The 27,432-nt window shown below is 43.2% G+C and overlaps 1 protein-coding gene across 20 annotated transcripts; it reads right to left on the bottom strand.

Moving 5' to 3' along the window:
• Nucleotides 1-188: 188 nt before the first annotated feature.
• On the bottom strand, nt 189-25,351 carry ATG4D (autophagy related 4D cysteine peptidase). Of its 20 annotated transcripts, none has more exons than XM_087926019.1 (12): nt 25,195-25,351; nt 24,265-24,332; nt 23,825-24,123; nt 21,787-21,870; nt 21,241-21,414; nt 10,268-10,601; nt 9,127-9,191; nt 8,850-8,998; nt 8,334-8,412; nt 7,182-7,258; nt 2,082-2,201; nt 189-1,408 (listed from the first exon to the last, which is right to left on the bottom strand). In XM_087926019.1, the coding sequence occupies exons 3-12, from the start codon at nt 24,039-24,041 to the stop codon at nt 1,226-1,228; spliced, it is 1,482 nt and encodes a 493-aa protein (XP_087782145.1). In that variant the 5' UTR covers nt 24,042-24,123; nt 24,265-24,332; nt 25,195-25,351; the 3' UTR covers nt 189-1,225. The 20 variants fall into 20 exon arrangements, 13 of the variants coding, with proteins under 13 accessions (XP_087782145.1, XP_087782153.1, XP_087782148.1 ...); XM_087926027.1 differs by having other exon boundaries at nt 23,825-24,016; XM_087926022.1 differs by having other exon boundaries at nt 25,300-25,351.
• Between the last annotated feature and the right edge of the window lie 2,081 nt (nt 25,352-27,432).

Raw genomic sequence — 27,432 nt, 5'->3', positions numbered from 1 at the left:
CTGTTTTCTTCTGTAAGCAGTCTGGTACAGAACATGCTTTTGTGGGCATTACTGAAGGATCTGGAATAGGAAAACTGGTTCCTCGTGTATTTATGGAATATCTTGATTAAATGGTATGGCCATCTCAAACTAATTATTGTAGAAACTACCACAGCATCAGTTTGATACAGACACAGGTAACTTGCAAATTTTCAGAGAGAACATTTATTGACTAAAAGGGAGTGTTGCCTTTAAACTTGTAAAGTGCCATAAAGGATAAGTCTGACTTCCTGTTCCTGCACCCACACCTACACTAAGAAAAGCCATTTCTTATAAAAGGCAGAAGTCATATAAAATGTGCAACTGCCAAAATTGCTAATCTACTTGCAAGTGGAAAAATGTCATGAGGAAGAGAAAGAGCTCTGAAAACTGTACTGGGTGAAGGTGGAGAGAACTGAAACATATCTGGCATGAAGTGAACTAATGGTGATCAATAGCTTTTTGTAATAGAACACCCAATGAATGTGCAAGGCCCCGAGAGGCTGACTCTACCAGATACATTAATTTTACCTGATTCCCAACGTGAAACATTTATCTCCCTCCATGGGAGAGTAAGCCCTTCAGTTCTTTATTTGTTATGACAATACTGTTTATTCAAACGAACAAAGACATTATTGGCCACTCCGTTTTATGCTTGTCTTGTTTTCCCCAAGTCAGTTGCTGAATGAATGGTTGTTTGAAGAAATCCTCAACTTTTAAACTGAAACAGGGTTTTCCTTCCATATGCATGAAAATGCAACTTATCCTTCTTTTTAAAGGCCTATGAAAAAGTCCAGAGCCGATGAAAAGGAAGCTCTTGTTTTCAGGCTGGTGCTCAGCAAAATCTGAAGCTAACCAACATGAACCTCATCTGACTGTTTCCTTTCTAAAAAAAATTCTAGACTGTCCTTTTAATACTAAGTGTCCTTCTTTACATTCAGCAGCTTTATTCCAGTGTCACGGCTTTCTGTTTCAGCCTAACCGAAGATGAGAATAGGTCTGCATATGGGTTTAGGGACCCCAAGGTAATTTTTTTTGCAGTGTCTTCCATAGGGAACAGCTGGAATACTACAGGTCAGAGAAGCAGAGACAACTGCTGTCTCAGATTTCTTTTTGGGACGTAAGAAATGTAGCTCTATTTCAAGCCTATATCTTTATTTCTACATAAATAAAAAAGTCTGAGGTGGTGGGTCTGGCTAGCCAGCAATCATAAGATGACAAATTCCTCAGCTGAGGGCTTCTTTATTCTGTCCCGTTTACTATGCTGTTGGACTTGCATGGTTTGCTGGGCAAAATGGGCACACATCTCCTCCAGACCATATTCCTGAGCGCAGCCCTCCACAACCGAGAACATGGGATATTTTTCTTTGGCAGCTGCATAGTTTAGGATCTGCAGTGGGAATGAAGAATAATGAACTAGTACAATCCATTTACTTGCTATAAAATTCAGGCAAGCAGGCTTGACATTAATTTTTATTAGGCCTGGATTTTGTTCCATTTCTGACTGGAGGAGCAATTGTTTTAAAATGGCTTGTAAGAATTACACAGAACTCACAATTTATGATGGAAGCTTCCAGTTTTGTTGTGCTGAAGAATCTTATCTTAAACACAGTGAGTAAAATACTAATAGCTTCTTTTAAAGCACGAGCCTTTTTAAAAACTCACATCCCAAGTTTCCAGTTTCAAATTCTACAAATAAACACTTACCGTATTTATCGGCGTATAACACGCACTTTTTCCCCCTGAAAATAGGGGGCAAATGATGTATGCGTGTTATACGCCGATGTCCAGGGAGCGGAATCCTCTTTAAGGGATCCCGTTCCCAATAGTGCCTAGCGGCGGCGCAGCATCGTGACGTGATGTCAGTTCTGAGCTACCCTTATTTTTTTCCTGAAATTTCCCTCTTAAAATGAAGATGCGTGTTATACGCCTGTGCGTGTTATACGCCGATAAATACGGTATTTGTTTCCCCAAATTTCTGTCAAGTTCTATCTTTAATCCAGAGTAAACACTGTAATTCAGAGAATAGCTTGTAAGTAACCCAGAAAAATATAATTCTTCACCTGAGTTAAGTCCAAGCAGAGATGTTCAAATTCCATTCTGTGACGTACATAGAACCCAATAGTACAGCTGGGATCCAACTTCGTGAATGATGTTTTTCGAGGATAATTACAGTGGAAAGTCTGGAAAAGAGTTAACAACATTAAAGTTCTCCAATTTTTTAGATTGCCTGTCTCTAGAATCAACCTTCAAATGAAGTCTTAGATAATTCCACCATAAACAGGAACTGATAAGATTGAGAACAGACATCATAAGTCTCAATGCCTCTTTCTGTAACTGGAAAAAAAAAGATTATTTCAAAGCCAAATATATAAGGCACTACAATATAATAGACGGATATCAAAATAGCTTTGCTTTCAAGATAATATGCTTTTATATACAAATGTACGGAGTAGGTTTCACAGTCCAATCTCATTATCTTAAGAGAAGACAGCATAATTGAGATACACGTTTTAAAGAAGAAAATTTAAAATAAGCTGTGAAATTATTTTCAATCTAAAAAACATAGTTTCTATAGTCTGCAACTCATTAGCATCCTTAAAACAATTACATCACATCTTGATGTTCAAGAGAAGATGTTGGAATTGTTATCTATAAACAACCCCAACTTTATGTCACCTACCCTGAACTATGATACACAGATCCCTCTCTTTTAAAAAAAAATTAAAAAATAAAGTTTAAATTTCATATATTTAAAACATTTAAAAAGAAACAAACATATAAACAAATATATATATATATATATACATTTTGCAGCAGGTATTGAGCATTGGTTACATTCTTCTTTTTTTCTTTTACTGCATAACATTGACATGATCTACCTTGTTACAATACCTTCCTTGTTCTTTTGTTTTAATTTCACAGAATACTTTATAATTAAATGCATGTCCTTCATAATTTCATACCTTATTCAGTTATCAAATGTTGCTTTTTCTTTAACCATTCGTACCAACAGTTCCAAACTTTGTAGTATTCACTATCTTTGTTGTTTTTTAGTAATTTGGTTAGGCTGTCCATCTCTGCACTCGTGAATTTTTTTAATGACCATCTCCTCTGAAGGGACAATAGACAGTTTCCAATTTTGAGCATAACTTATTCTGGCTGCCGTTATAATGTGCAAGATTAAATATTGATTTTTTTTTCTATTTTTGAGTCTATCATACCCAACAAGGTTTCGGGTTCAAGTTTTACTTCTTGTTTAGTTATATTTAGAATCCAATTTTTGATATTTTTCCAAAACTTCTGCGCATATGGACATGTCCACCACATATGGAAGTACGTTCCCTGGGCGCAGTTACACTTCCAGCAGTTTGGGTGGATGTTCGGGAACATCTTAGCCAGTTTCACGGGTGGCAAGTGCCAACGATACACCATTTTATAGAGATTCTCTTTGTACGAGGCTGACATAGTTTGTAATTTATTTCCCAATACGTTCCCACTTGTCTAATTCAATACTGTGGCCCACATTTTTTGCCCAAATTATCATACACTCCTTGACTTTTTCTTCTTTTAATTTATAATCCAATAAATACTTATATATTTTACTAATCAGCTTCCTTTCCTCTCCATGCCAAATTTTATCTAATTCTTGGTAGGTCATGTGAAAACCAAATTGTTCTTTATCTTTTCTGTAATGCGATTGCATCTGTGCATAGGGCCACCATGCTATCTCTTTTCGTTGAATTTGTATTTGATTCCTACCCTTTAACTCTCTGGTTTGATGTAATAGATCTTTATATCTTACAATATTATCAAAATCTAAAACATTTGGATGTGTAACTGCCTCCATTGTAGATAACCACAGTGGGACCTTACAGTAATGTACTTTTTTATCTTTTCCCAAATATTTAGTAACACATTCCTTATATAATGCCTTTGAAAGTACAAGTGGTGTTTACTCTTTCCATCCCACATAAATGTGTGCCATCCAAGTTGGAAATCAAAGCCCTCTAATGTTAAGATCCTTTTATTTATCATATTAACCCAGTCTTTGAGCCAGGTTGCTATCGCAGCATAGTAATATGTTACGAAATCTGGAAGACCAAAGCCTCCTTTCTTTCTATCGTCCTGTAATAATTTATATTTTATTCTGGGTTTTTCCCCCTGCCATATGTTTATTTAGTTCTTCAAAAAAGCTTTTTTCCAACTTGACTGGCACCGTCTGAAATAAGAACCCATTGTTACAATCAGAGCTCCTGTCAAAAACTCCACAGCTTCACCACAACACTCAATTCGGAGCTTCCTTTACAGTATACACTTATATTCTGAAAATCATCTTTAAATACACCTTTTCAGTGCTCAGCCTGCTGTTTCCCTCTTTTCGCTTCTTTTAATCGGCTGGGCTGCTGCATCTCTGGTTCCGATCGTCACGGTTGACACGATTTCCCTCTTCTGCCATTGGTTTTCAGGGGGTTCTTCTTCCAGTTTCTGTGATCACAGCACCTCCCCAAGACCTCCATGTCTTCCCCTTTCTTTTGCCTACCCCTCCGGGGTCTGGCATGCTCCAAAAAGCCACCAACTAGCGAAAATCGGAATCTTTCAGAGCGGTGATCCGCTCCTTAGCTCCACACCGGCACAGCGCCCAACCACCAGATCCCTCTCTTATACCATATTTTCCCGAAAGTAAGACCCAACCAGAAAATAAGCCCTAACAGGATTTATTAGAATGCATCTAATATAAGCCCTACCCTAAAATTAAGCCCATTAAGAGTCAGCCCTGGGGGGGGGGGTGTAGCCAGCACAGAAGGCAGTGACTGTGAGATCCCAGTATAGCACCACCCCTGCCCCACCTCCTGCCTCTCCTGATCCATTTGGTGGTAGCACTGCACCACATCAACAAGGTTGCCAACAGAGATGCTGAGAAGGAGCACCAGGCTGCTCTGGCTAAAGGTTCTTTCCTGTTGATGGCTTGGGAGGGACTGAGAATTTAGATGAATTAATGGCTGCCTGAAATGTGCTTGTAGCAGCTGCTGGAAACAGAGTGGGCAGCCCCGCGCCTCTGCCTCCACCTGCTTCTGGTGCTGCCTGCAGCAGTCCGTTGCTTCAAGCAATCGGCAAGCATGTCGAAAGCAAAAAGCGGGACTCACTTGCCATCCTATGCACTATGGAAGGCAGCGAAACATAGAGAGGCTCTTTCTCCCTTTCAAAACCTGCCAGGACATGATCTGAATAACACCCAGCTTGACCTGCTACTGAAAGGCCTCCTAGCTCTTTCCTGAAGAGAAGGCAGCTCTTCTCTACATTTTGCTGACTTCCGCAGTGCAGGGGACAGGCAAGTTCCACTTTTCGCTTTTCACAGGCTTGCCAATCACTTGCAGCAACTGGCACAAGTGACTGCCCATGCTGCTACTGGCCTTGGGGTTCTTCACCCTCTTGGCAGTGTTGCTCTCAACTGCCCTGCTGGGCTGCTTCTGCCTGGCGCAGTGGGAGTTGGCCCAGATCTATGACCTCTGGAATGCCTCCCTGCTGCTGGCCTAACAGGGCCCCTTCACCAGCAGCTGCCAGTGAATCCGCGCCACCTCATCTGCTGCCAGCTTCGGGCTACTGAGTACCAGTGGGAACATCTACTCGATGCTGTAGGTGCTTGGCTACAAGTTGAGCCCGGCGCTCTTTGGGCCCCGGTCTTGGTAGGTGCTGCAGCTCTCGTGTTGACTGTATGTGGCGGATGTGGGGCTGCCCCTGGCCACCCTTGGCCTCTACCTCACCTGTGGCCGCTCTGCCACCAGCTGCAGCCACCATCTCACAAGGCGAGACAAGGCAGATGGGTGGGGGAGTGGAGCGGTGGGTATCTAGTAGGCAGAGGGAGGGGTGCTGTGCCTGGCCTGTGAGGTGTGTGGGGAATTCCAGCCTGAGGTACTGAAAGCTGCTAGGTAACAGCCAGGGCTTGGCGGGCTGGACGGAAAGCAAGGCAGCAACAGCAGCAGTGGCAGAGCACCCATAGATAAGATAGAGCCAAAAGGCAGCCAAGGGCAGCCTCCTACCTCACACACACCTACCTCACACAGGTGGCATGACAGCTGCAGAGTCCACCAGGGCCAAGGCCCAAAAAGTGCCAGGCTCAGCCCGTAACCCAGCACCTGCAGCACTCAGCAGCCCAGCACTCAGTAGCCCAAAGGCGGTAGTGGGTGAGGTAGCACAGCTCCACTGGCGGCAGGGCGGGTGCTCCAGAAGTCATAGATCTGGGCCAACTCGTCCTGCACCAGCACCAGACACAGCAGCCCAGCAGGGCTCCAAGAGCAGTACTGCCAGGAAGGCAAAGAGGGCAGCAGCAGCACAGGCAGCCACTCGATGGCCAGTGGCCAAGAAACATCTCAGCAACAGCAGGGCCAGCAGGCAGGATGGGCAGAGGCCAGGGCACACCAAAAACTTGGCACGTTGTGGCTGCAGAAAAGCAAATGGGACAGAGAGGGACAGCCTGGTGGTAGCAACACTCCCACTTCCGTTGGCTCCTGCACTCACTGCCTCCTGTACGTGGATAAAATAAGACATCCTCGAAAATAAGCCACAATGGGTCTTTTAGAACAAAAATAAATATAAGACTCAGCCTTATTTTCAGGGAAATATGGTATTCACACTTTGAAATATTAATATTATAGGGTCAGATGGTGTCCTGGGATTCACAATTCTAGTTTGAAATGCCAAAATGGGAGCGTGTGCCGGAAACCAGAAGAGCAACTCCCTGGTGCGCCACTCGGGAGCGCCAGAAACTGGAAGCTCAGCTTCACCTGGTCTTCCAGTTTCTAATGCTCATGCACACATGAAAACTAGTTGGCTGGTATGCACATGCGCACCCAGGAGCTGCTCTTCCAGTTTCTGGCACTCCTGTGAATGCAAAGACCAGCTGGCTGGCGTGCATGTGTGCACCGGAACCCAGAAGAGCAACAGGTGATGGCTGGTATGCCCAGAGAGATGGCTCAGTGTGGCACTTCTGGCACGTGTGCCATAGGTTCGCCATCACAGGGCTATAGCAACAAAAAAATGCTTTCTTCAATCTGAGTATTCTTCCTAATATTGGATAGTTTCTGGAGTTCTAATTGCTTTCTTACATGATTTTCCCAACTATTAGATTCCTTAAGTTCAAAGAGATATTGATAAATATTCACCTCTACAGGAAAGTTCTCCTTAGTGGTATCCACAAAAGGCTGGCAGTAATGGGGATCCAAGTATAACAGGAAGTCATCTAGGCATGAAGGGAAGTAGGAGGCAGAAATAAGCAATGCATCTTAGTATGACTATCTTCTACTTGAAAAAACTGCATTTGTCAGAAGAGGAAACATGGACTACGCAACATGCTCTTAGCTGCTTTTTCCATCAATTGGTTCACATGCCTCCTCTTTGAATTAGTCTGCTGCTTAACTGGTAGCAATTTTACAAATAGCTATTAACTTTTTTCCCATTTACCAAGGATACTTCTACTTTTTATTAGGTAAATGACAGGAGTTGCCTATATGCAGGCTTATTCTCCAAGTACAAAGAACTACTACTGCCTTTTTAGCTACAATCCATTCAGATCCAACTAGATAATTATTTCCTTTCTAAAAATAAACAGCTCCAAAAAATTAAAAATCCCTGCTTATTTACTTCTTTTTATATTGACCATTCTTCAAACCATACCTATGTTACCATATGCATTGTTGGTATTTCATTGCAACCACACTGACTTCAAATATCTAGGAAGGCTTTTATTTTTACTGGCTTACACCTTTTATTAGTTTAATTGCTCATTTTTAATCACACAAAACGAATGGTTTGGGTATTGCCAATAAATAAAAATGATGACATCAAGGCCTCTTGGAGCTGTAATGGATTGATTGGAAAAAGTGAACTTCCTTTTACTGGTTTGAGAAAGTAACAAGGATTGTCAGACATGGATTCTGCAAATTCAGCTGTGCTGGGTAAATTGCCAATTAAAATTTAACTCCATTATTCTGTTACTCATGTGTTTAGCAATCCAAACAAGCATAAAACCAAGAGTGTCATAATTACAAATGGAAGTTTCAGTCCAACAGGATTAGAGTGATAATATTTGAAATAATATTCAATAGGAAAAACATGTAAATTTTATTACTGTTATACTGGTAATTACAGTGTAAAGTTTATACCATTACAGAAGTTATTGTATATTAAGAATTTGGGTAATAAATTTACTGGTTATATAGCTTAGTGTAGAAGCTAGAAAAGCTGATTTGGCTCAACCTATTATTAAGAGGGAAAATAGATTAGAGATTTCTGAGGCTCACAGTAAAATTGATTACCTTGATATCCGACAAAGTACAGTGAATGTTTTGGTTTCCCTCCAATAATTCCAATGCAGAAATCTAACTTCAACAGCTCCTGTAGGATAAGGTTCAGAATTCAGGAATTCCACCAAATCTTTGTTCCTTTCCTAGCTGTGATATTCAACTCCCAGTACTTATCTACAATGACTAGGAGAGAGACTATCACTTTTCAACCACAAATGTACAAATGTAGGAAAAGACAATGTAAGTGGTAAGAACTGGAAAAGCTGATAATTCAGTCTACTGCTATTCCTGATTTGCTGATTTTGTAAGAGCAATTTTCTTGTTTTAGTTAAACAACTGGGAATACATACAAGGAGATTCCAGAAACCATCTCCTACAGACATTGTACAGTTCTGCTTACAGAATATTGCAACTTTGAGACACAATCAATATAGCCTTTTCATGCAATCAGCTGGAAAAGAATGAGACATCAACATGGATTATATGTGAACCCCAGTATCCCACTATTTGCACCTGTTCTCAAGTCACCTTGATGCACTCCACATAGGCAGGATTAAAAGTCTCTCCACCCAGCCGCATGGGCACCAGGATAATGACTGCTTTCCATTCTGCCTCAGGATCCCATGGAGTCCTGCTGTTATTCTTCCTGGCTAGGTTTCCCACATCCCCTTTGTACACTATGGGGATATGAGAGAAGAGAATTCAGTCATAAACTATATGGACAAAAAGCTAGTTAAATCCCTTTGACTGTCCTGAGACTTGAGCCCAGGACAAACCTGTCCAATTCCCACTTCTCCAAACTTACCTGTGCAATCCTGAGAAACATATATTACCAGATTGCCTGCTTCAATAGAACAATCCACTGCTTTCCTACAGGAACAAAATAGCACACTTCAGTGAAATAGTATCCTTGTCAATTTTTCACAGTTCAGGTGGTTGTCATGGGAAGGAGGATGGAGAGTTGACAAATAGTAAACTTATTAATGGAAAAATTTCCTTGCTGGGGAAAAAGGAAATTGGGCTCAGTTTGGGATAGCATAATGATGTAGGAGTCAGAAAAGCTTCCAAGATGCCATAGCTGCCCTAATACATAAAATTGTGAACCTTTTATCATTTTAATGTTGCTGATCACAACTCACAGAAAACTGAATCAGCATGGGATGGCATGCCAGGAATTCTAGTCTAGCAGCATAGGTTCCCCATTCATAAGAAATATTTGGCTTGCAAGGTGACAGCTTCTGAAAGATTCAGATGCTAAAGAAATGTCAGATTTGCCATGTATTGCCTTTCTCAACTTTTTCATAATTAATGATGCAATTCATCAAGGACAAGAAAGCCAGCAAAGTTCTATTGTTATTCTTTTCAACAAAATTTAACCCCTGCATTCTAAGCAGGTGTTTTAAAGACACAGATCCAGCAGGTCCATTTAGTACTTTAGTTAATCATTCTGAAAACTTGTGATAACAGAATTTGATTATCCCTGGTTGTGCTGTCAAAAAATTCCCAAAATAAGAACATGGAGCATTCTTGGCAGAGAACCTAACTCCCACATAGCTAGCTGGACACCCAACAGAATACTGAAATAATTAGGAGCTTGCAAAATGTTTCAATGTTAACCATTTGAAACACCCACTTTTTAAATTTGAAATAAATTATTTCAGTCACTGAGAATACTCAAAACACTACCAAAGTCATTGAAACAGACTATTTCAGATGAAGACCAGCTATTTCAAATTAAAATTATTTTGAACTTCAAATGGGATATTTTCATTTTAAAATTGTTAAATCCAAAGTGGTCTGTACACAATAAACCTCCCAACTTAACTACCAACAAACAAACCAGAATATCCGCCCATAAAGACTCCCACTGAGAGAGTGTTAATGATCCCCAAACCTGTTCTTCCTCATCTCTATAATATAAATTCATTCAGATACCAATTACTCACCTGAGGATGTGGGCAGTAACAGAAGGGCCATACCAATCTCCAGCTTTCTTCCCTGAATTATGCCCAAGATCAACTAGTTGGTGGATCCCAAAGGGTGCTTGTGGCTGATCTGCAAACCATGAAATAATCTTACGGTGGTAGCATTCCTTCTCCAGTTCATCAGATCTGCAGGTATGCCGATGAGCCCACAACTCCCAGGGTCCTATAGTCCTATTAGTGGGGATGGATGAAGTTTGGTGCAGATGGGAGATGCTGGGACAGGGTAGAGAGGCAACTTTCATGGGCTGCATATTTGTCAAATTGGTAGTGATAAGGACATCTGACCAGGTCCAGTCTGAAAAGTGAAACACAAAATCAAGAAAAATAAGAAAGGATAGCAAGCCATCCAATTCCCCAAAGCCCATAGAAATTAATTAAGGTATCACTTATTCACTCAATAGCAAACACATTGTAACAAACTGTATATGTGGATACCATACCTGCTGAAGTTGACTAAATTTTGGTTGGTGGAAGAATCTGTATCATAAATGGTGAGCTACTCAAATTTTCTATTATTATGCAAATGTCTTCTGTTGATCTCTGGAAGATGACAAATCCAAAAAAACTGTTATGACCCAGATGGGCAAGACTAGGCAGGCCTCTTGAGAGTCTTTTATTTCTCCTGGAAAGAGTTAAACAATTGACCCTCCACTGACTGGTCAGGATCCACCCTCCCACAAATAACAGCCCATAAATTATCCGATCAGTTCACAAAGCAAAAGTCCAGAAAGAAAGCAAGGGCAGTACTCAGAGCAAGGTAAAGGTCCAAGACAAGGCGCAGTTTTCCCAAAGTGAAACAACAGACAAACGCAGTTCACAATCAAGGACACAGGTCAAACGAAAAGGCCAAGAGCACTTCTCGAAACAAGATGGGATCCAAGGCAAGGCAGGTCTGAAAGGAGAATCTTTAGGGCAAGCCAAGGACAGTCCTCAAAACAAGGCAAAAACAAATCTTCAAAACAAAGCAGCCAGAGTCACAGCTGAGTGTAATCTGAAAACTAACACTTATTCCTGGCAAAAGGAATAGGTAGCTATAGATATGCTTCACGAACGGTTTTGCAAGTTTTTTTGTAGATGGAAGTCCTTTACAGGATGTAAAGTGAGCCTACTTAAAGAATAAGTCAATACCAGTCCAAATGATCTTATTCCCGCCACTCTCAGGTAATTCTACGATAAAGTCCATTGCAATTTCTTCCCACGGCTGTGTTGGTTCAGCTACTTGTTGGAGGAGGCGAGGGGGTTTACCAGTTCTGTGTTTCATTGTGGCACAAATTGAGCAGTTTTTCACATAGTCCTCGACATCAGGTTTCATTTTTGGCCACCAGAATTGTCTTCTGATTAAATGTAGGGTTTTTAAGAAACTGAAATGTCCCCCCAATTGTGAGTCATGGCTATACTTTAGTACCATTAGTCTTAGATTTGCGGGTACATAAAGTATAGTCTCTTTCCAAGTCAGTCCCTCATTCATTGTCAATTCGGTTTGATGCTCCACAAACCAGGGATCCGTCAATAAGGCTGCTTTCAACTCAGTTGTCATTTTGTCTTCCAGGAGTCAGGGGTTGCGGTTGGCTTGGCCTCGGTTACTTGGTTACTTGGGCTGCCAATCGAGCTCTGATATCATCGTCTGCACTACTTCCTCTTGGCAACTGTCAAATTGGGGTTTCCTTGACAGGGTGTCTGCCAATATGTTTTTCCCTTCGGGGATATATTTCATGTTGAAGTTGAACTGCTTGAAATATTGAGCCCAGTGGACTTGTTTAGGTGATAGCTTCCAAGATGTCTTTAGAGCCCCGAGGTTCTTGTGATCAGTCCACACCTCAAACGGCTCCATCACCCTGTTGTGACTGGAAGGATTGATCCTGCTGGGAGTTTTGACTCTGATGTCTCTGAAGATGGAAGGTTTGAGCCTGCTGTGAATGTGGAGTCTGAATTATCAGAGGACACAGATGTGAGCCAGGAGGATGAGAGAGTGTCGGAGAGACAGTCCTCTCCAGAACCTTCGACTTCGTTCATGCCAGCAGCTGATCCACAAAATGAGTCAGAGGCTTCGAGCGAGGAAGAGACTGACAGATGTTGGCTTGATGCTAGGACTAGGAGAAGATTGAAACGTCAGTTACAATCGGAAAGGAGACGTCAAGCCAGGCATTGATTAGAGAGACTGACATGCCCATCCAGGGGATTTAAGGAGGCGTGCTGACTCTCAATCTTTGCTTGGAGCAAAGTGCTTTGTAGATTTGAAAGAATACGTTTGAAGCGGCCATTGTGATTTATGGACAATTCCGAATTGCCAGACAGATTCCAGGAAGACTGCCAAGAACTGGGAAACAGTGCAGTTAACTCTTTTGGGTCTGGCTTTGTTTCGCTTGAAATATTTGAACTCTGGAACTTTGTATTCTCACCTGTAGATACTTCTAGGAAATGCCTCCAAATCAACAAAGCCCATCGCACTGCAAATGCTTCTTTCTCCCAGACTGCCCATCTTTGCTCTGTGTCTGTCAGCTTTTTGGAGACATAAGGGCAAGGCATCAGTCGGTTCTGAGAGTCCTATTGGAGAAGAATGGCTGCAACTGCCACATCACTAGCATCAGCTTGGACTATAAAAGGTCTGGTCGGGCCAGAAGTGTGCTGTGAACTGCACCCCCTGGTCAGACACTACAGGGTCCAGTAGACCATGTAGCCAAAACACATGGGCAATGAACAGATGTATCATTGTCCGAGTGGTAGGGAGACCTGCATATAGGATAAAATGGGCCATCTTCATGAGCATGTCCATGATCACCAGTATCATGGCACCCTTCGATGGGGGCAAATCCGTAATGAAATCTAATGAGCCTGCCCCCACAATCTCGCCAGCATAGGTAATGGCTGCAACAGACCGGGGCGCACCACTGGCATATTTGGCTGTCAACGTTGCCCACATAACATCACATATCCTGACATGTCATGCCAGAGTCACAGCCACCAAAATGTCCTAGAGACGTGGTGCAACATCTTGAAGACCCCAAAGTGCCCCACTGCTGGACTGTGGTGACATTGTCTCAGGATACTGCCATGGAAGTCCCACTCAGGAATGTAGTCACTAAAATGCAACAGGTCCTCCATGTAAGTCCAAGGGATCTCATTTTTCCCATTGCAAGCCAACTCACAACGATGAGTCACCACAAACAGATCCTGTTGCTGCGCTTTGCGAATCCTGACCCGTAGGTCCATGGACTCCTCGGTGGCCATGAACCATTCCAAGCGAATAACCGTTCTGGCCTTAATCTTCTCCTCCTTTTGGATGAACTTGGGCTTGCAGAACAGCGCATCCGCATGCTGATTCTGCATGCTAGGGACATGTCACCCTAAAGTCGAACCTTGCGAAAAACAGTGACCATCGCACCTGGTGCTGGTTCAGCATCCTGGCAGTCTGTAGATGTTCTAGGTTCCAATGGTCAGTTCGAACCACAACTTTGTGGCATGCCCTCTCCAATTAGTGCCACCATGTTGACCATCAACACCTCCTTGTCCCATATGTCATAACTCTTCTTCAGCACCATGGGAACAAGGTGCTTGCAGGGGCATCAGCCTGCAGGAGCCTGCCCAGATGGCCCCATCTGATGCATCCATCCGCACAGTCTTAATGGATCGGGATGCTTGAAGATGGGCTCAGAGGTGAAGGCAGCCTTAATGTCATCAAAGGCCCCCTTGCTCCTCAATGTCTCAATGGAACTTCACCTCTTTCTTTAACAGATTGGAAAGGGGAGCAGTCTGGGTAGCAAAGCGGGGAAAGAATGTGCAGTAATAGACATGGTTTTATAAACTTATAAAAATAGGGAGGTGTACATTTCTATGATTTTGTTTTGTAATACTTACTTGATCAGCTTATGCGAGAGAGACCAGATCAAGAAACTGACTCCATAGGAAGACTACAACTACAAAATTGTTGACATAGGCTACAGTAGCAGAATCCTGCAAGCCTGGAAGGTAAAATATTTTACTTTTCCTCCCTTTTATAACCTTCTGAGTCAAGGACAGCCCCTTGGAACACTCTGGAGGCCCCATCTGAGCCTGGAAGGTCTCCTGGAGCATTCCATAGGCTCTGTTTTGCACCTGGAAGACCTCCTGGACCACTCTAGAGGTCATGTTTTGGGTCTGGAAGGCCTCCTGGACAATTGTGCAGACTCTGTTTTGGGCCTGGAAGACCTCCCGGAGGACTCTGAAGGCCAAAAGCGGTTGTAGGGGTCTGTGTGCCCCACCTGCGCCCCATTTTTGCGAGCAGAGGCACCGCGGGCCAGTCCTTTGCTATTTCCAGACTGGTCCCGTGGGCCAGATCTAAGCATCCCGCCTTGAGTTTGACACCCCTGCTCTGGAAGAACACATCAAACTAGCATGCCACGTCTTGAAAAAACTCTTAGCTATATAACTGTTAAAGACTGAGGGGAGGGGACTCCTATGCCGTGACCTAGCCAGCCACTGGCTTTGACCCTAGACTGTCGGCAGGCTTTCAAAGAGCTAAAGAAACTGTTCGCTGAGGAGCCCATCCTCAGCACTTTGTTGTCCAGGTTGATGCCAGTGACATGGCTGTGGCAGCGGTGTTACTGCAAGCTAATGCTCAGGGTCAGCTGCAGTCCTGTGCCTATACATCCAATAAACTCACCAACATTGAGAAGAGGTGGGCCATGTGGGACAAAGAAGCCTATGCAGTCTGATTGGCCCTCCTTACTTGGAGACACTTGCTAGAAGGAAGCCAGGTGCCATTTGAGGTTTGGACTAACCACAAAAACCTAGGGGCACTGTAAATGCCCCGTAAGCTCTCACCTTTCCTCACAACCAGCAGCCCAAGCCAACACGAGAAGCTAAACCCGGTGCTGTGACAATTTTGGAGGAGACCCGATGGTGGGAGCATTGAAGGCAGTGCTCCCTGCAGATCCATGGCTAAACAACAACAGACACACTGACCCTCAAGGATGGACTAGCCTGGAAAGGGACCAAGTTGTACATCCCTGCCACCTTAAGACTCCAAGTCCTGCAGCACAGCCATGATTCCAAACTTGCAGGGCACTTTGGTTACTTAAAGACCCTGCACCTGACTAGGTGACAGTTCTGATGGCCCAAGATAAATGTAGATGTGGAGAGCTGTGCCACCTGTGCTACTATGAAGAGACCTGAAAAGCCCTCGGGTCTCCTCCAACAAGTGGATGACCCAAGTTGTCCCCGGGAAGAAATCACCATGGACTTCACAGTCGAGCTCCCAGAGAGTGGCAGGAACATGGTCATTTGGACCGTGACTGACCTATTTTCAAAACAAGACCATTTCACAGCCTGCTCAAGGTTGCCCTCAGCCAGAAAATTAGCCAAGATGTTTATAAAACAGATATATAGGCTTTAGGTTGCTGAACCTAAAGAAGTCCGAATACCTGACCACTGACATTGAAATGACAGGCTCCATCCACGTGAACGGGCAGGAGCTACCGCGCGCCTCCACCTTCAAGTACCTGGGAACTACTCTTGGGGAAGAAGGCCTACTACAAACTGAGGTGGCAGCCAGGATCAATGCAGCGTGGGGCAAATGGAAGTCCGTCACAGGCGTCCTCTGTGACAAGAAGATGCCGATGCGCCTGAAGGCGAAAATCTATAACTCTGTGGTGCGCCCCGTGGCCATATATGGCGCAGAGTGCTGGCCGACGACCAAAGAAGTCGAAAGCAGACTCCAGATAATGGAGATGCGAATGCTCCGATGGTCGGTAGGCCTCACCCTACTCGATCGCGTCAGGAACGAAGAAGTGCGTAGACGGTTCAACATCGTGCCCATCCCCACGGTCATGAGGCAGTCCCGGCTACGATGGTTCGGCCACGTGAGCCGCGCCAAATCTGTAATGAAGGTGACTGTCGGAGGAGCGAGACCGCGTGGTAGACCTAAACAACGCTGGATGGACACGATCAAGGCCGATCTAGAGATCGCGAAGGCAGACCCGACACACGTGGCAGACAGAGAGGTGTGGAAGCAGTACTCAAGGACATTAGCGGACCTCGCCCGAGCGCGAGACAAACGCTGAAGAAAAAGAAGAAGAAGAAGAAGAAGAAGATAGGCTACATGGGGTGCCCCACAGGATTATTTCAGATAGAGGGGTTCAGTTCATAGCTAAGTTTTGGATGGAGTTCCTATGGGCAATAGGGTCCACCCAGGGACTCAGTGCAGCTTTTCATCCAAGTACAAACGGGGCTACAGAACGGACAAACACGATGGTAGAACAGTATATTAGGTGTTATATAGATTACCAGCAATCTATTTATCCTATATACTCGAGTATAAGCCAAGTTTTTCAGCACATTTTTTGTGCTGAAAAAAAAACCCTCGGCTTACACTCGAGTCAGATTCCCTCTGAAAAAAAAAAGGTGTGGAGCTCTGGAGCTGGGCAGCTGCTTCCCTGCTTCCGTGTTTCCTTTGCAACTTGTAAGCATGGGGATAATCAGAAGCAGAAAAGTTCTTGCATGAGGATGTATTGTTTTTTCTTTATTTAACTGTTTTTAGGGGGGGGGAAGTCCCATCGTCATGTGAGAATGCTCAGACACGAAATCTATCTGCCTGAAAATAAGTGTGTGTGTGTGTGGGGGGGATTTTAACAGAGGGAAGACATAGGGAGAAGGCAAAAGCGACGAAAGATCCTTCAGGGGAAACTGAGGGGGAGACTCACCCTTGGTCCAGATGAGCCCCCTTCCCCGCCCCTAAAGAAGCAGAGGCAGCCAGCAAGGGCAGGCAACCTCACTGTCTCTGACGACCAGATGATCTGCGGATCATGGGCCTGCGACCACTCCAGCCCAAATACCAACAGGAAGTGAGGCACTACAATCACATAGAGCACTAACTCCTCCACATGTGACCCAATGCGCATGCAGAGGGGTCTAGTTACAGCGACCACCAATCCTGATCTAAGTGGCCAACCGTCAATCATCTCCATGGTGATGACACCTGCTGCTGGGGAATGGACCACTGCACAGCAAAGTCCAAGTCTATGAAATTGGCAGTGGCCCCAGAGGCCACCATGGCCTGAACCTCCACATCTCCCTGACTAGGCATGGACATGCTCACTGCAAGCATGAGGTGTTTTGAGGGAGTCGGCCATGGAGGCTGGGGTTGGCCCACCGTCAGGTGCACCTGGCCTACTGAGCCCTTAGGCCAGGTCTTAACATTTCCCGCTGCCAATTTGGTCGCCTTAGCAGGACACTTGGCCGCCATATGGTCCTGTCCACTACAATACAGACAAAGGCCTTTGCCTGTATTGTAGTTTGGGTAAGGAGCAGTCGGGCAGCCCCCAATTGTATAGGCTCTTTTGATGGTTCTGGTGCTGGCGGCTTCTTGGCAGGTGTCAGCAAAGCCTCCATTCATCACCACGCCTGTTGCCGCTGGAGCCGCATGTCAATGCGCAAACACAAGTGCGTCAATTCCTGGAGCGTATGGGGGCAATCAGTGTTAGCCAACTCACCAAGCAACTCGGATGAAAGGCCTTCCTGGAACTGGTCCATCATTCCATTGGAGGTCCTGGCTGACCACTCAGAAATTGTTAATATAATCCACAACTGGCCGACACCCCTGTTGCAACTATCTCAGGTGCCTGTCCGCTGTCAGTGCACTGACTGGGTCTTCAAACTTGGCACAAAGCTGGTGACAGAGCCTGGCATAGTCACCCAACAATTGGTTAGGCTACGTCAGCACAGTAGTTGTCCATCGAACCGTTGACCCCACCACGAGGCTGATCATGAAGCCCACTTTGTCTTGATCAGTGGGGAAGTCCTTTGGCCGTAGGCTCATATATAATTAACATTGTCCAAAAAACATAGGGAACTGAGCCAATGAGTCAAAGTTGTCGAGAACGGCCACAGGGAATTTTCGGTGCAGTTGAACAAGGCTAGCCACTTGCAGCTGAATGAGCTGTGCTAAGAGATGAAAAAGTTGCTTAGACAATTGAGCATTGTCTGCATGGAGCTGCTCCATCTCCTACAGCAACAACATTGGCTTGTTCACACGACTTAGTGATGGGGAGGGGAGGAAGTTCGGGCCAGGAACAAATTGTTATGACCCAGGTGGGCAAGACTAGGCAGGCTTCTCAAGAGTCTTTTATTTCTCCTGAAAAGGGTTAAACAATTGACCCTAGTTCATAAAGCAAAAGTCCAGACAGAAAGCAAGGACAGGGCTCAGAGCAAGGCAAAGGTCCAAGACCAGGAGCAGTTTTCCCAAAGTGAAACAACAGACAAACACAGTTCACAATCAAGGACACAGGTCAAACCAAAAAGCCAAGAGCACTTCTCGAAACAAGATGGGATTCAAGGCAAGGCAGGTCTGAAAGGAGAATCTTTAGGGCTAGGGCAAGCCAAGGACAGTCCTCAAAACAAGGCAAAACCAAATCTTCAAAACAAAGCAGCCGGAGTCACAGCCGAGTGTAATCTGAAAACTAACACTTGTTCCTGGCAAAAGGCCCACCTCACAGCCTCTCCTTAAGTGTTACTCTCCAGGAGGGATGGGGCAACTTCCTCCCGAGTAGTCAGGTCATCCTGCGCTGACTCTGCCTTCTGTCCATTCTTTGCACTTGGGGATCGGGTAGGGGAGGTATTTGCTCATCTCCAGAGCTCTGCCGCACCTCTGCTCCATTGTCTGCCCCACAGCTTTTTCCCTATAATCTCTTTTGTCATTGAGGCAATCAAAGAATAAAAAACAAAGGATCCTCAGGGCAAGAATACTCCAAATACATTCCAATTATTGCCAATTTGCATAGGGTAGAGGTCTAACCAACACACACATTAAATCATCAAATGCACATAAATGTATAAAAACAACTAGCTCAACTCTTCTCCTTAGAATAGTCCTCAACTTATAGTCCTCAATTTATGACCACAATTGAGCCAAAAATTTATGTTGCTAAGTGAATTTGTTAAGTGAATTTTGCCCCATTTTATGACCTTTCTTACCACAATTGTTAAGTGAATCACTGCAGTAGTTAAGTTAGTTAAGTCAAGTCAATCTGGCTTCCCTATTCACTTTGCTTGTCAGAAGGTCAAAAGGTAATCACATGACCCCAGGACACTGCAAACCATCATAAATATGAGTCAGTTGCCAAGCATTTACATTTTGATCATGTGACCATGGGGATGCTGCAACGATTGTGTGGAAAGCAGTCATAAGTCACTTTTTTCAATGCCACTGTAACTCTGAATGGTCACTAAATTAACTGTTGTATGCCAAGAACTACCTGTATGCACAACCATTTACACCTATGCTGAGATACAGATGCTAAGAAAAGTGAAGGTAATTAACAGTATAAACCTCTCTATCATGCTAAACAAGGAATAGTTTGACATTACTATAGGCATTATTTCAGAGAGAAATCAGAGATAATATAAACTAAGGAATTCATATTGCTACTAATAGAGCTTGTATAGTTAAAAAACCGATAACTTTCAGCAATAGAATGCTTGTGTTTACAACTGCAGACCAAGCTAAAATATTTTTACTAGTCATTTTCAATTTAAAGTCCCGTTTCCATGTTTTAAGAGTGCTTCTATTAATCTCTATGTTCTGATGAGAGTTATGAGCATACTTACCAAGCGTCCCTCAGTCCATGTCCATCTCGACAAGGATGAAGAAAAGTCCATAGGAATAAGAAAAAAGCTGTTCTTCTATTATGATACTCATATGAGGAGATAACCAAAGTAACTATGGTCTTATAACTTCAGCATAGGAGTAAATGAAAAGCACCTTGAAGGAACTGTGGTCCTTCAAATGTTGCTGGCAAGGATGAGGAATGCTAGGCACTGTAGTTCAATAGCATATGGAAGGCCAAATGAAATACATACACATCTATACATATATCAATGAATTTATTTAACTCACTCACTAATGGATTATTTCACTAACTCAGACCACAAACTCTTCATCAAAAGTTATGTTCAATAAAATAATTGTGGGAAATATGTCCTATCAGCTAGAGGTTACAAAAAAAAGACAGCTTTACTACCATAGCTGATTGGAAAAATAGAAAAAGAATTTATTCTCCTAAACAGATGATTTTCCCCAACCCATCCAGATTTATTCACAAAACTACATGAAAAATACAAGTACAAAATACATATGCATCTGCAATTACATTTCCCACTAGGCTAAAGTGTTTTGGTTTTGTGCAAGCACATCATATGTTCACAATCAAGGACACAGGTCAAACCAAAAAGCCAAGAGCACTTCTCGAAACAAGATGGGATTCAAGGCAAGGCAGGTCTGAAAGGAGAATCTTTAGGGCTAGGGCAAGCCAAGGACAGTCCTCAAAACAAGGCAAAAACAAATCTTCAAAACAAAGCAGCCTGAGTCACAGCCGAGCGTAATCTGAAAACTAACACTTGTTCCTGGCAAAAGGCCCACCTCACAGCCTCTCCTTAAGTGTTACTCTCCAGGAGGGATGGGGCAACTTCCTCCCGAGTAGTCAGGTCATCCTGCGCTGACTCTGCCTTCTGTCCATTCTTTGCACTTGGGGATCGGGTAGGGGAGGTATTTGCTCATCTCCAGAGCTCTGCCGCACCTCTGCTCCTTTGACTGCCCATTCCATCTCCTCCCAACTTCCTTGATAAGCCAGAGCCCTCTCTTCCTCCCTCCCTACTCTTCCGAGGCCCGATGGACCTAGGACTGCCTCGTCCTCAGGTTGTTCCTCCTGAGCCATAGGGATTGCACCATCCCTCTGTGCTGGCCCCAGCTCCATCTCCTACTATTACTTAGACCCAAGCTCCAACTGGGCCATGACAGAAACTACTGAATTAGATAACTCTTTAAGATCCTCCATGGAACAAGATGTAAACATTATAGATACTTCAGCCTGTATATCTTAGATACTTCAGCCTGTATATCTTAGTACAAAGGCATGAGGAATAAAGTCCCTCTCAGATGTCTCAAATATACCCTTGCCACTCACCTTTGCTAAGAAAATGGACAAGAAGACCCTGCGCAAGCAGCATCTGCCCACTGCGCAACATACAGCCCCAGCCACAGTCAGTGGTCCATGTAGTGCCTTCAAGCTGCTGAAAATCTCGACGGTAAGTTAGCCAGATACGAGAGGCAAAGTCTTTCTGGAAGCGCTCCACATCCTCTTCAAGGAAAAACAAAATTCTGTCAGATAGAGGCACCTTATTTTAATCAGGCCTCAAAGAAGCCCAAAGACATTGTCACACAACCTAAAGCTGCAGGAAATCTTAGTGTATACCTTTGCAGTATAAGACAAGACAGGGAGAGAAAGGTTATAAAGGGCTAGCATAAAAAGTTTTCAGATCTTGATGAATCTGGGTATTTTTGTGTGGTCCTGACAATCTTCTAAAACATAGCAACATTCTTCAATGTAGATGTGTGGACTGTATACTAGGTTGCTAAGATTTTGAGATTTGGTTCTCAAAGAAAAGGAGGGGCAGTCAAATAGAACTCAGCTAAGTGATGAGAAGACCCTCCCCTATTGTATCAAACTTACCCTCTTCCCCAAAGCGATAGACACGTCCAAACAGATGAACTGGGGAAACCTTGCTGAAATTGGTTTTGATTCTGAGAGTCCAACCTGAGAAGAAAAAGGAATAGGAAATCCAATCTCAGATCATGTGATATGCCAGTTTAAAGCAATTGAGCACAGCTGAACACAGCTTTTTCCCTATAATCTCTTTTGTCATTGAGGCAATCAAAGAATAAAAAACAAAGGATCCTCAGGGCAAGAATACTCCAAATACATTCCAATTATTGCCAATTTGCATAGGGTAGAGGTCTAACCAACACACACATTAAATCATCAAATGCACATAAATGTATAAAAACAACTAGCTCAACTCTTCTCCTTAGAATAGTCCTCAACTTATAGTCCTCAATTTATGACCACAATTGAGCCAAAAATTTATGTTGCTAAGTGAATTTGTTAAGTGAATTTTGCCCCATTTTATGACCTTTCTTACCACAATTGTTAAGTGAATCACTGCAGTAGTTAAGTTAGTTAAGTCAAGTCAATCTGGCTTCCCTATTCACTTTGCTTGTCAGAAGGTCAAAAGGTAATCACATGACCCCAGGACACTGCAAACCATCATAAATATGAGTCAGTTGCCAAGCATTTACATTTTGATCATGTGACCATGGGGATGCTGCAACGATTGTGTGGAAAGCAGTCATAAGTCACTTTTTTCAATGCCACTGTAACTTTGAATGGTCACTAAATTAACTGTTGTATGCCAAGAACTACCTGTATGCACAACCATTTACACCTATGCTGAGATATCTATACAGATGCTAAGAAAAGTGAAGGTAATTAACAGTATAAACCTCTCTATCATGCTAAACAAGGAATAGTTTAACATTACTATAGGCATTATTTCAGAGAGAGAAATCAGAGATAATATAAACTAAGGAATTCATATTGCTACTAATAGAGCTTGTATAGTTAAAAAACCGATAACTTTCAGCAATAGAATGCTTGTGTTTACAACTGCAGACCAAGCTAAAATATTTTTACTAGTCATTTTCAATTTAAAGTCCCGTTTCCATGTTTTAAGAGTGCTTCTATTAATCTCTATGTTCTGATGAGAGTTATGAGCATACTTACCAAGCGTCCCTCAGTCCATGTCCATCTCGACAAGGATGAAGAAAAGTCCATAGGAATAAGAAAAAAGCTGTTCTTCTATTATGATACTCATATGAGGAGATAACCAAAGTAACTATGGTCTTATAACTTCAGCATAGGAGTAAATGAAAAGCACCTTGAAGGAACTGTGGTCCTTCAAATGTTGCTGGCAAGGATGAGGAATGCTAGGCACTGTAGTTCAATAGCATATGGAAGGCCAAATGAAATACATACACATCTATACATATATCAATGAATTTATTTAACTCACTCACTAATGGGTTATTTCACTAACTCAGACCACAAACTCTTCATCAAAAGTTATGTTCAATAAAATAATGGTGGGAAATATGTCCTATCAGCTAGAGGTTACAAAAAAAAGACAGCTTTACTACCATAGCTGATTGGAAAAATAGAAACAGAATTTATTCTCCTAAACAGATGATTTTAAAAATTCAAAATCTGGAAAACCTATTTAATTTTGAATAGTTTCAGAGAGATTACAGAACATAATGTTTACAAAAGATTTGATTTTTTTTTTACAAATCTTTAGAGACAGATATGCGCAAAAGTCAATCTTTGTAGATAACTAAATATTAAACCTACATATTTAAAGGCTAACAATTAGGCCACTAAAGCAGGACTTAAATATATCCTGACAAATGAATTGATTTTATAAGTATGAAACTTGAGTAAATACAGGTCTCCTAATTTTAAAGTCACAAAATATATTAAGAATTTCATTGAAAATTCAAACCGCATAAAGGAAAAATATGTAGGATGCCCAGCTGATGAAATACTTTACAGCTGTTACATAATTTTTTTAATCTATATTTGTCAAGATCAAGGTGACAATTAAACAGTGATAGGATCTGCCCATTCCCATGCAGTTTCTATAACCTGAACTTACCATATTTCATATTGTTCCAGGTAGAGAGGAGCTTGCTCTTGATCTTGTCCACTTCATCAGGTTCACTATACTGGCTGCAGGTGACACTTCTGGGGAAAAGCCCTGGATAGCTCCCTCCCTGGCTGCTGGCTCTGGGATTAAAAAACTGCCTTCCATCTGAGTGGTGCAACTCTTCCTGGCTTAAGTACTGCACTGAGGTGGGTGACACGGAATTCATTTAACAACTGAGACTAGTGGAGACTATGTCTTTTTTAACAGGTTGAGATGAAAGCTTCATGTGCATTGCTGGGGAAGTAGAACTACAAAATCAAAGGCAAAAACATTAAGAAAGCTGCTGTAGAGGTATAATAGCTCAATATAGGATTATTAAATATTAAATGTCTTATATTCAAATCATCTTCCTAACTATATCAAATCTCAAATCCTGTACAGGTATTTACTTCTCTGTGTCCAATTCAATTGGGCTGGGGAGGAAGGAAGGTGGTGGTTTTAAGGAATGTCAGGTGACCTATAAAGGGCAAACAATAAGGTATTATAATCCACTCAACTTCTTTAAGCAATTAATTTTCATTTCCTGTTCATAACAGTTGAAAGATCATGTCATACAAATCTTTACACGACAAGTTCAGGTATTTAAAAAATCCGCAACATAGGAGGGAAAAGAACCAGAGAAAAGTACATGGTTCCTTCAGCAATGCTTAAGATGTTTATACCAAAACTTTTTTAAAAAAATAGAATGTGTAATTCAGGAATAAGTTTGATGTTCACCTCTTCAGTTGGAGTAACTCATCTGTTCAACACTAATAAAAGCTAATGTAGAAAGGCCCAAAAAAGGAAAATGCCAACATATTTCAAATCAGTATTGTCAAACCTATGTTCTACCTATCACCATCTTAGATTCGAGTTTAAGCTCCCTAAATTATATGCTGAAAGCAAGATTGCTTGTGTTGCCTACTTGGAGGGGTTTATAAGGAGAGGGAAAAACTGTTTTGGTGTCTTAATCATTAAAGCATCAGGAAAAATCAAACAGAATATTTTTTTAAAAACAGGAAAGTGTAATAGGGGCTAATTTCCGTTTTAACCGGCTCCATGTCCCGCTCTGGAGAACAATCAGGTTTTATCCGGCCTATGGTGAATATGGGCGTGCGGGGGGAGGGGGGGGGGCACAGGGGTCGCCCACTCCCGATCTTAGCCAGCCGGCGGCCTCTTCTCCGTATACATCTGTCTCATTTGCCCTTACCTACAGCTCATCTGCCTCCCCGCCGCCGCCGAACCATGCCCCTCGCAACCAAAGCGAAGACCTATCTCAAAGCCTTCTCTACCACATGCAGTAAGGGCAGCCCAAGAAGGTCCCATCTCATCTTCCTTACTAAAACGGCGCAGGCGTAGGATACGAGAGTACAGGGCCCTCTTTGGGCGTCCGTCCTTCCGGTGGCCGCTATTCAATCCGCCATGAGCGCCCAACTCCGTATTACCTTACCGTACTGCAACGATGCCTCCGGCGCCGTCATCTTAGATCCCCGGAACAAACTTTCGACGGAAGTGCTTCCTTGCTCTTAGATAGCGGCCGGAAATGCTTTGGCCAAGGGATAAAAGAAAGAGAAGCACTGGAATAAATGCTGCAGGAAGGAGTCGCGCGTGGGATTTCTACTATGTTCCTCTCCTAAATGTCTTTTCGTCCGCTCTTTTACGTTTGACGGGAAGAGAAAGCATGATTTGTCAAGCCCTTTAAAACTCTGCTTCATAATTTTAATAATAAATTGTAAAAGGCAGCTTTCCAGGCAACAGCTACTATTTAACACCATCAAACAACCATGTCTCTCTCTATCCAGGTCTTTGGAAGTGACTGGTTAATTGGTAACAATACCAAATCCACAGCCTGAGCTGTGAGATGGGCAGCAAATAAAATTGATAAATAAATAAATATACCCCTGGTTGACTGAGATAAACAGATAATTATTTTGATTATTCTTAGGTCCTTGGTTAGGATTTGAATTGTTACATTTTCATCAATCTTTATGAATCTAATTGTAGATTATCCAAATTTCATAACAGATTTTAACTTTGCTTTAAAAGAATAAAGTATGGAAAGTTGATGTGGCAATAGAAGGTGATAGACAAATTTGAAAAGGTCACAAGGTATCAAGACTTAAAAATTGAAGTTGAAGGATGATGGTGTAAAACCAGCCATGGCGATCTCAGTGGTTATTGGCACATTAGGTACAAAAAAATCTTGGACAGCACTTAGAATATTGATAAAATTTCCAACTGTCAATTACAAGAGGTCACGCTACTTGGATCTGCACATATACAATACTGATACAACCCTGATGGCGAACCTTTTTGGCACTGAGTACCCAAACTGAAACCCAAAACCCACTTATTTATTGTGAAGTGCCAACATGCAAGGGTGGGATCCAACCGCTGTTACAACTGGTTCGGTGAGTGCGCGTTTTGCACGTGGCCCTGGGCTGTCTGCGCGGCCATGCCTGACGAGCGCTGTGCAAGCATGCACAGTGTTTGCAAGAAATCATCAGCTGTGCTGCATGCGGGTGTGCAGCATTTGAAAATCCTCTTCTTTCCTGCTTTTTCAATCTCAGCTGTGCCGCGCAAAGCAGCTGAGGTTGAAAAAGCAGGAAATGAAGGACAACTACACTAGGTACAAATAGTGGATTTAATTTTATTCAAATAATAACAGAGACCCCCCTCTCCCCTTTCAAGTGGGATAAAGTGAGCAGGGGGCTCTTGCTTAGATAACTCCCCTTTCCCATAAGAAGCAACATCTCATCTCTTTCCCTCTCTTTCTATCTCTGTCTTTCTCCCTCTTTTTCTTTCATCTCTTTCTCCCTCTCCCTCTCTTTCCTCCCTCTCTCTCTCCCTTTCATCTCTCTTTCTCCCTCTCTCCCCCTCTCTCTGTCTGTCTCTCTCACTTTATCCCTCTTTTTCCATTTCTCCCTCTCTTTCTCCCTCTCTCTCCCAGTTCTTTGGCTACACACACTATTGCTTGGAGATGAACCGAGGGGGTAGGATGGCGAAGTCTTCTGTAGCCCTCACCACACGGCTGCTGAACTGACACCTGTGACAGTGGGAGACCAAGAGCAGGTAGCCGAGCTTGGATTGGGGCAGGCGTTAAAGTACCCAGCAATGGCGCTTCCTTAGCCATGACTGCTAAGCCATGAGAAAAGACGTCAGGCTCTGCCCCCACAAAGGGGAACAGTAGCGAGTGCAGACAGCACCGGCTGGCTGGAAAGGGGGACGCTTCTCCTGTCTCCCCAGCTTTCCACCCAGCTGCTTCCTCCTTGCTTTTCCCCTCGGCTGCAGGGCTAGCCAATTGCCGTGAGAATGCAGCTCCTCCTGTACACGGAGAAGAGGCGCTGAGAGACGAGGTGGGAGGGTAAAAGGGGCTTTCGAAGGGTAAAGGGGATTAAATCGCTACCTTTCTCCACACTCAAGGGGAGCCACTTCAGGTGACCGTGGCTTTCTCTTCTGCTTAGAGATAGAAGTCCCACTGATCAGGATTTTTTTTTTTTTTTTGGTCTCGGAGCTAAGCTAAACGAGAGCTTTAAACAAGACATGGGGGCGACCGGGCAGGCAGGTAGACCAAGTAG

This window comes from Pseudonaja textilis, chromosome 2 (genome assembly GCF_049901715.1).
Source record: "Pseudonaja textilis isolate UNSWEBS1 chromosome 2, rPseTex1.2, whole genome shotgun sequence".
NCBI classification, from domain to species: Eukaryota; Metazoa; Chordata; class Lepidosauria; order Squamata; family Elapidae; genus Pseudonaja; species Pseudonaja textilis.
This window is presented reverse-complemented; position numbering and strand designations above follow the sequence as displayed.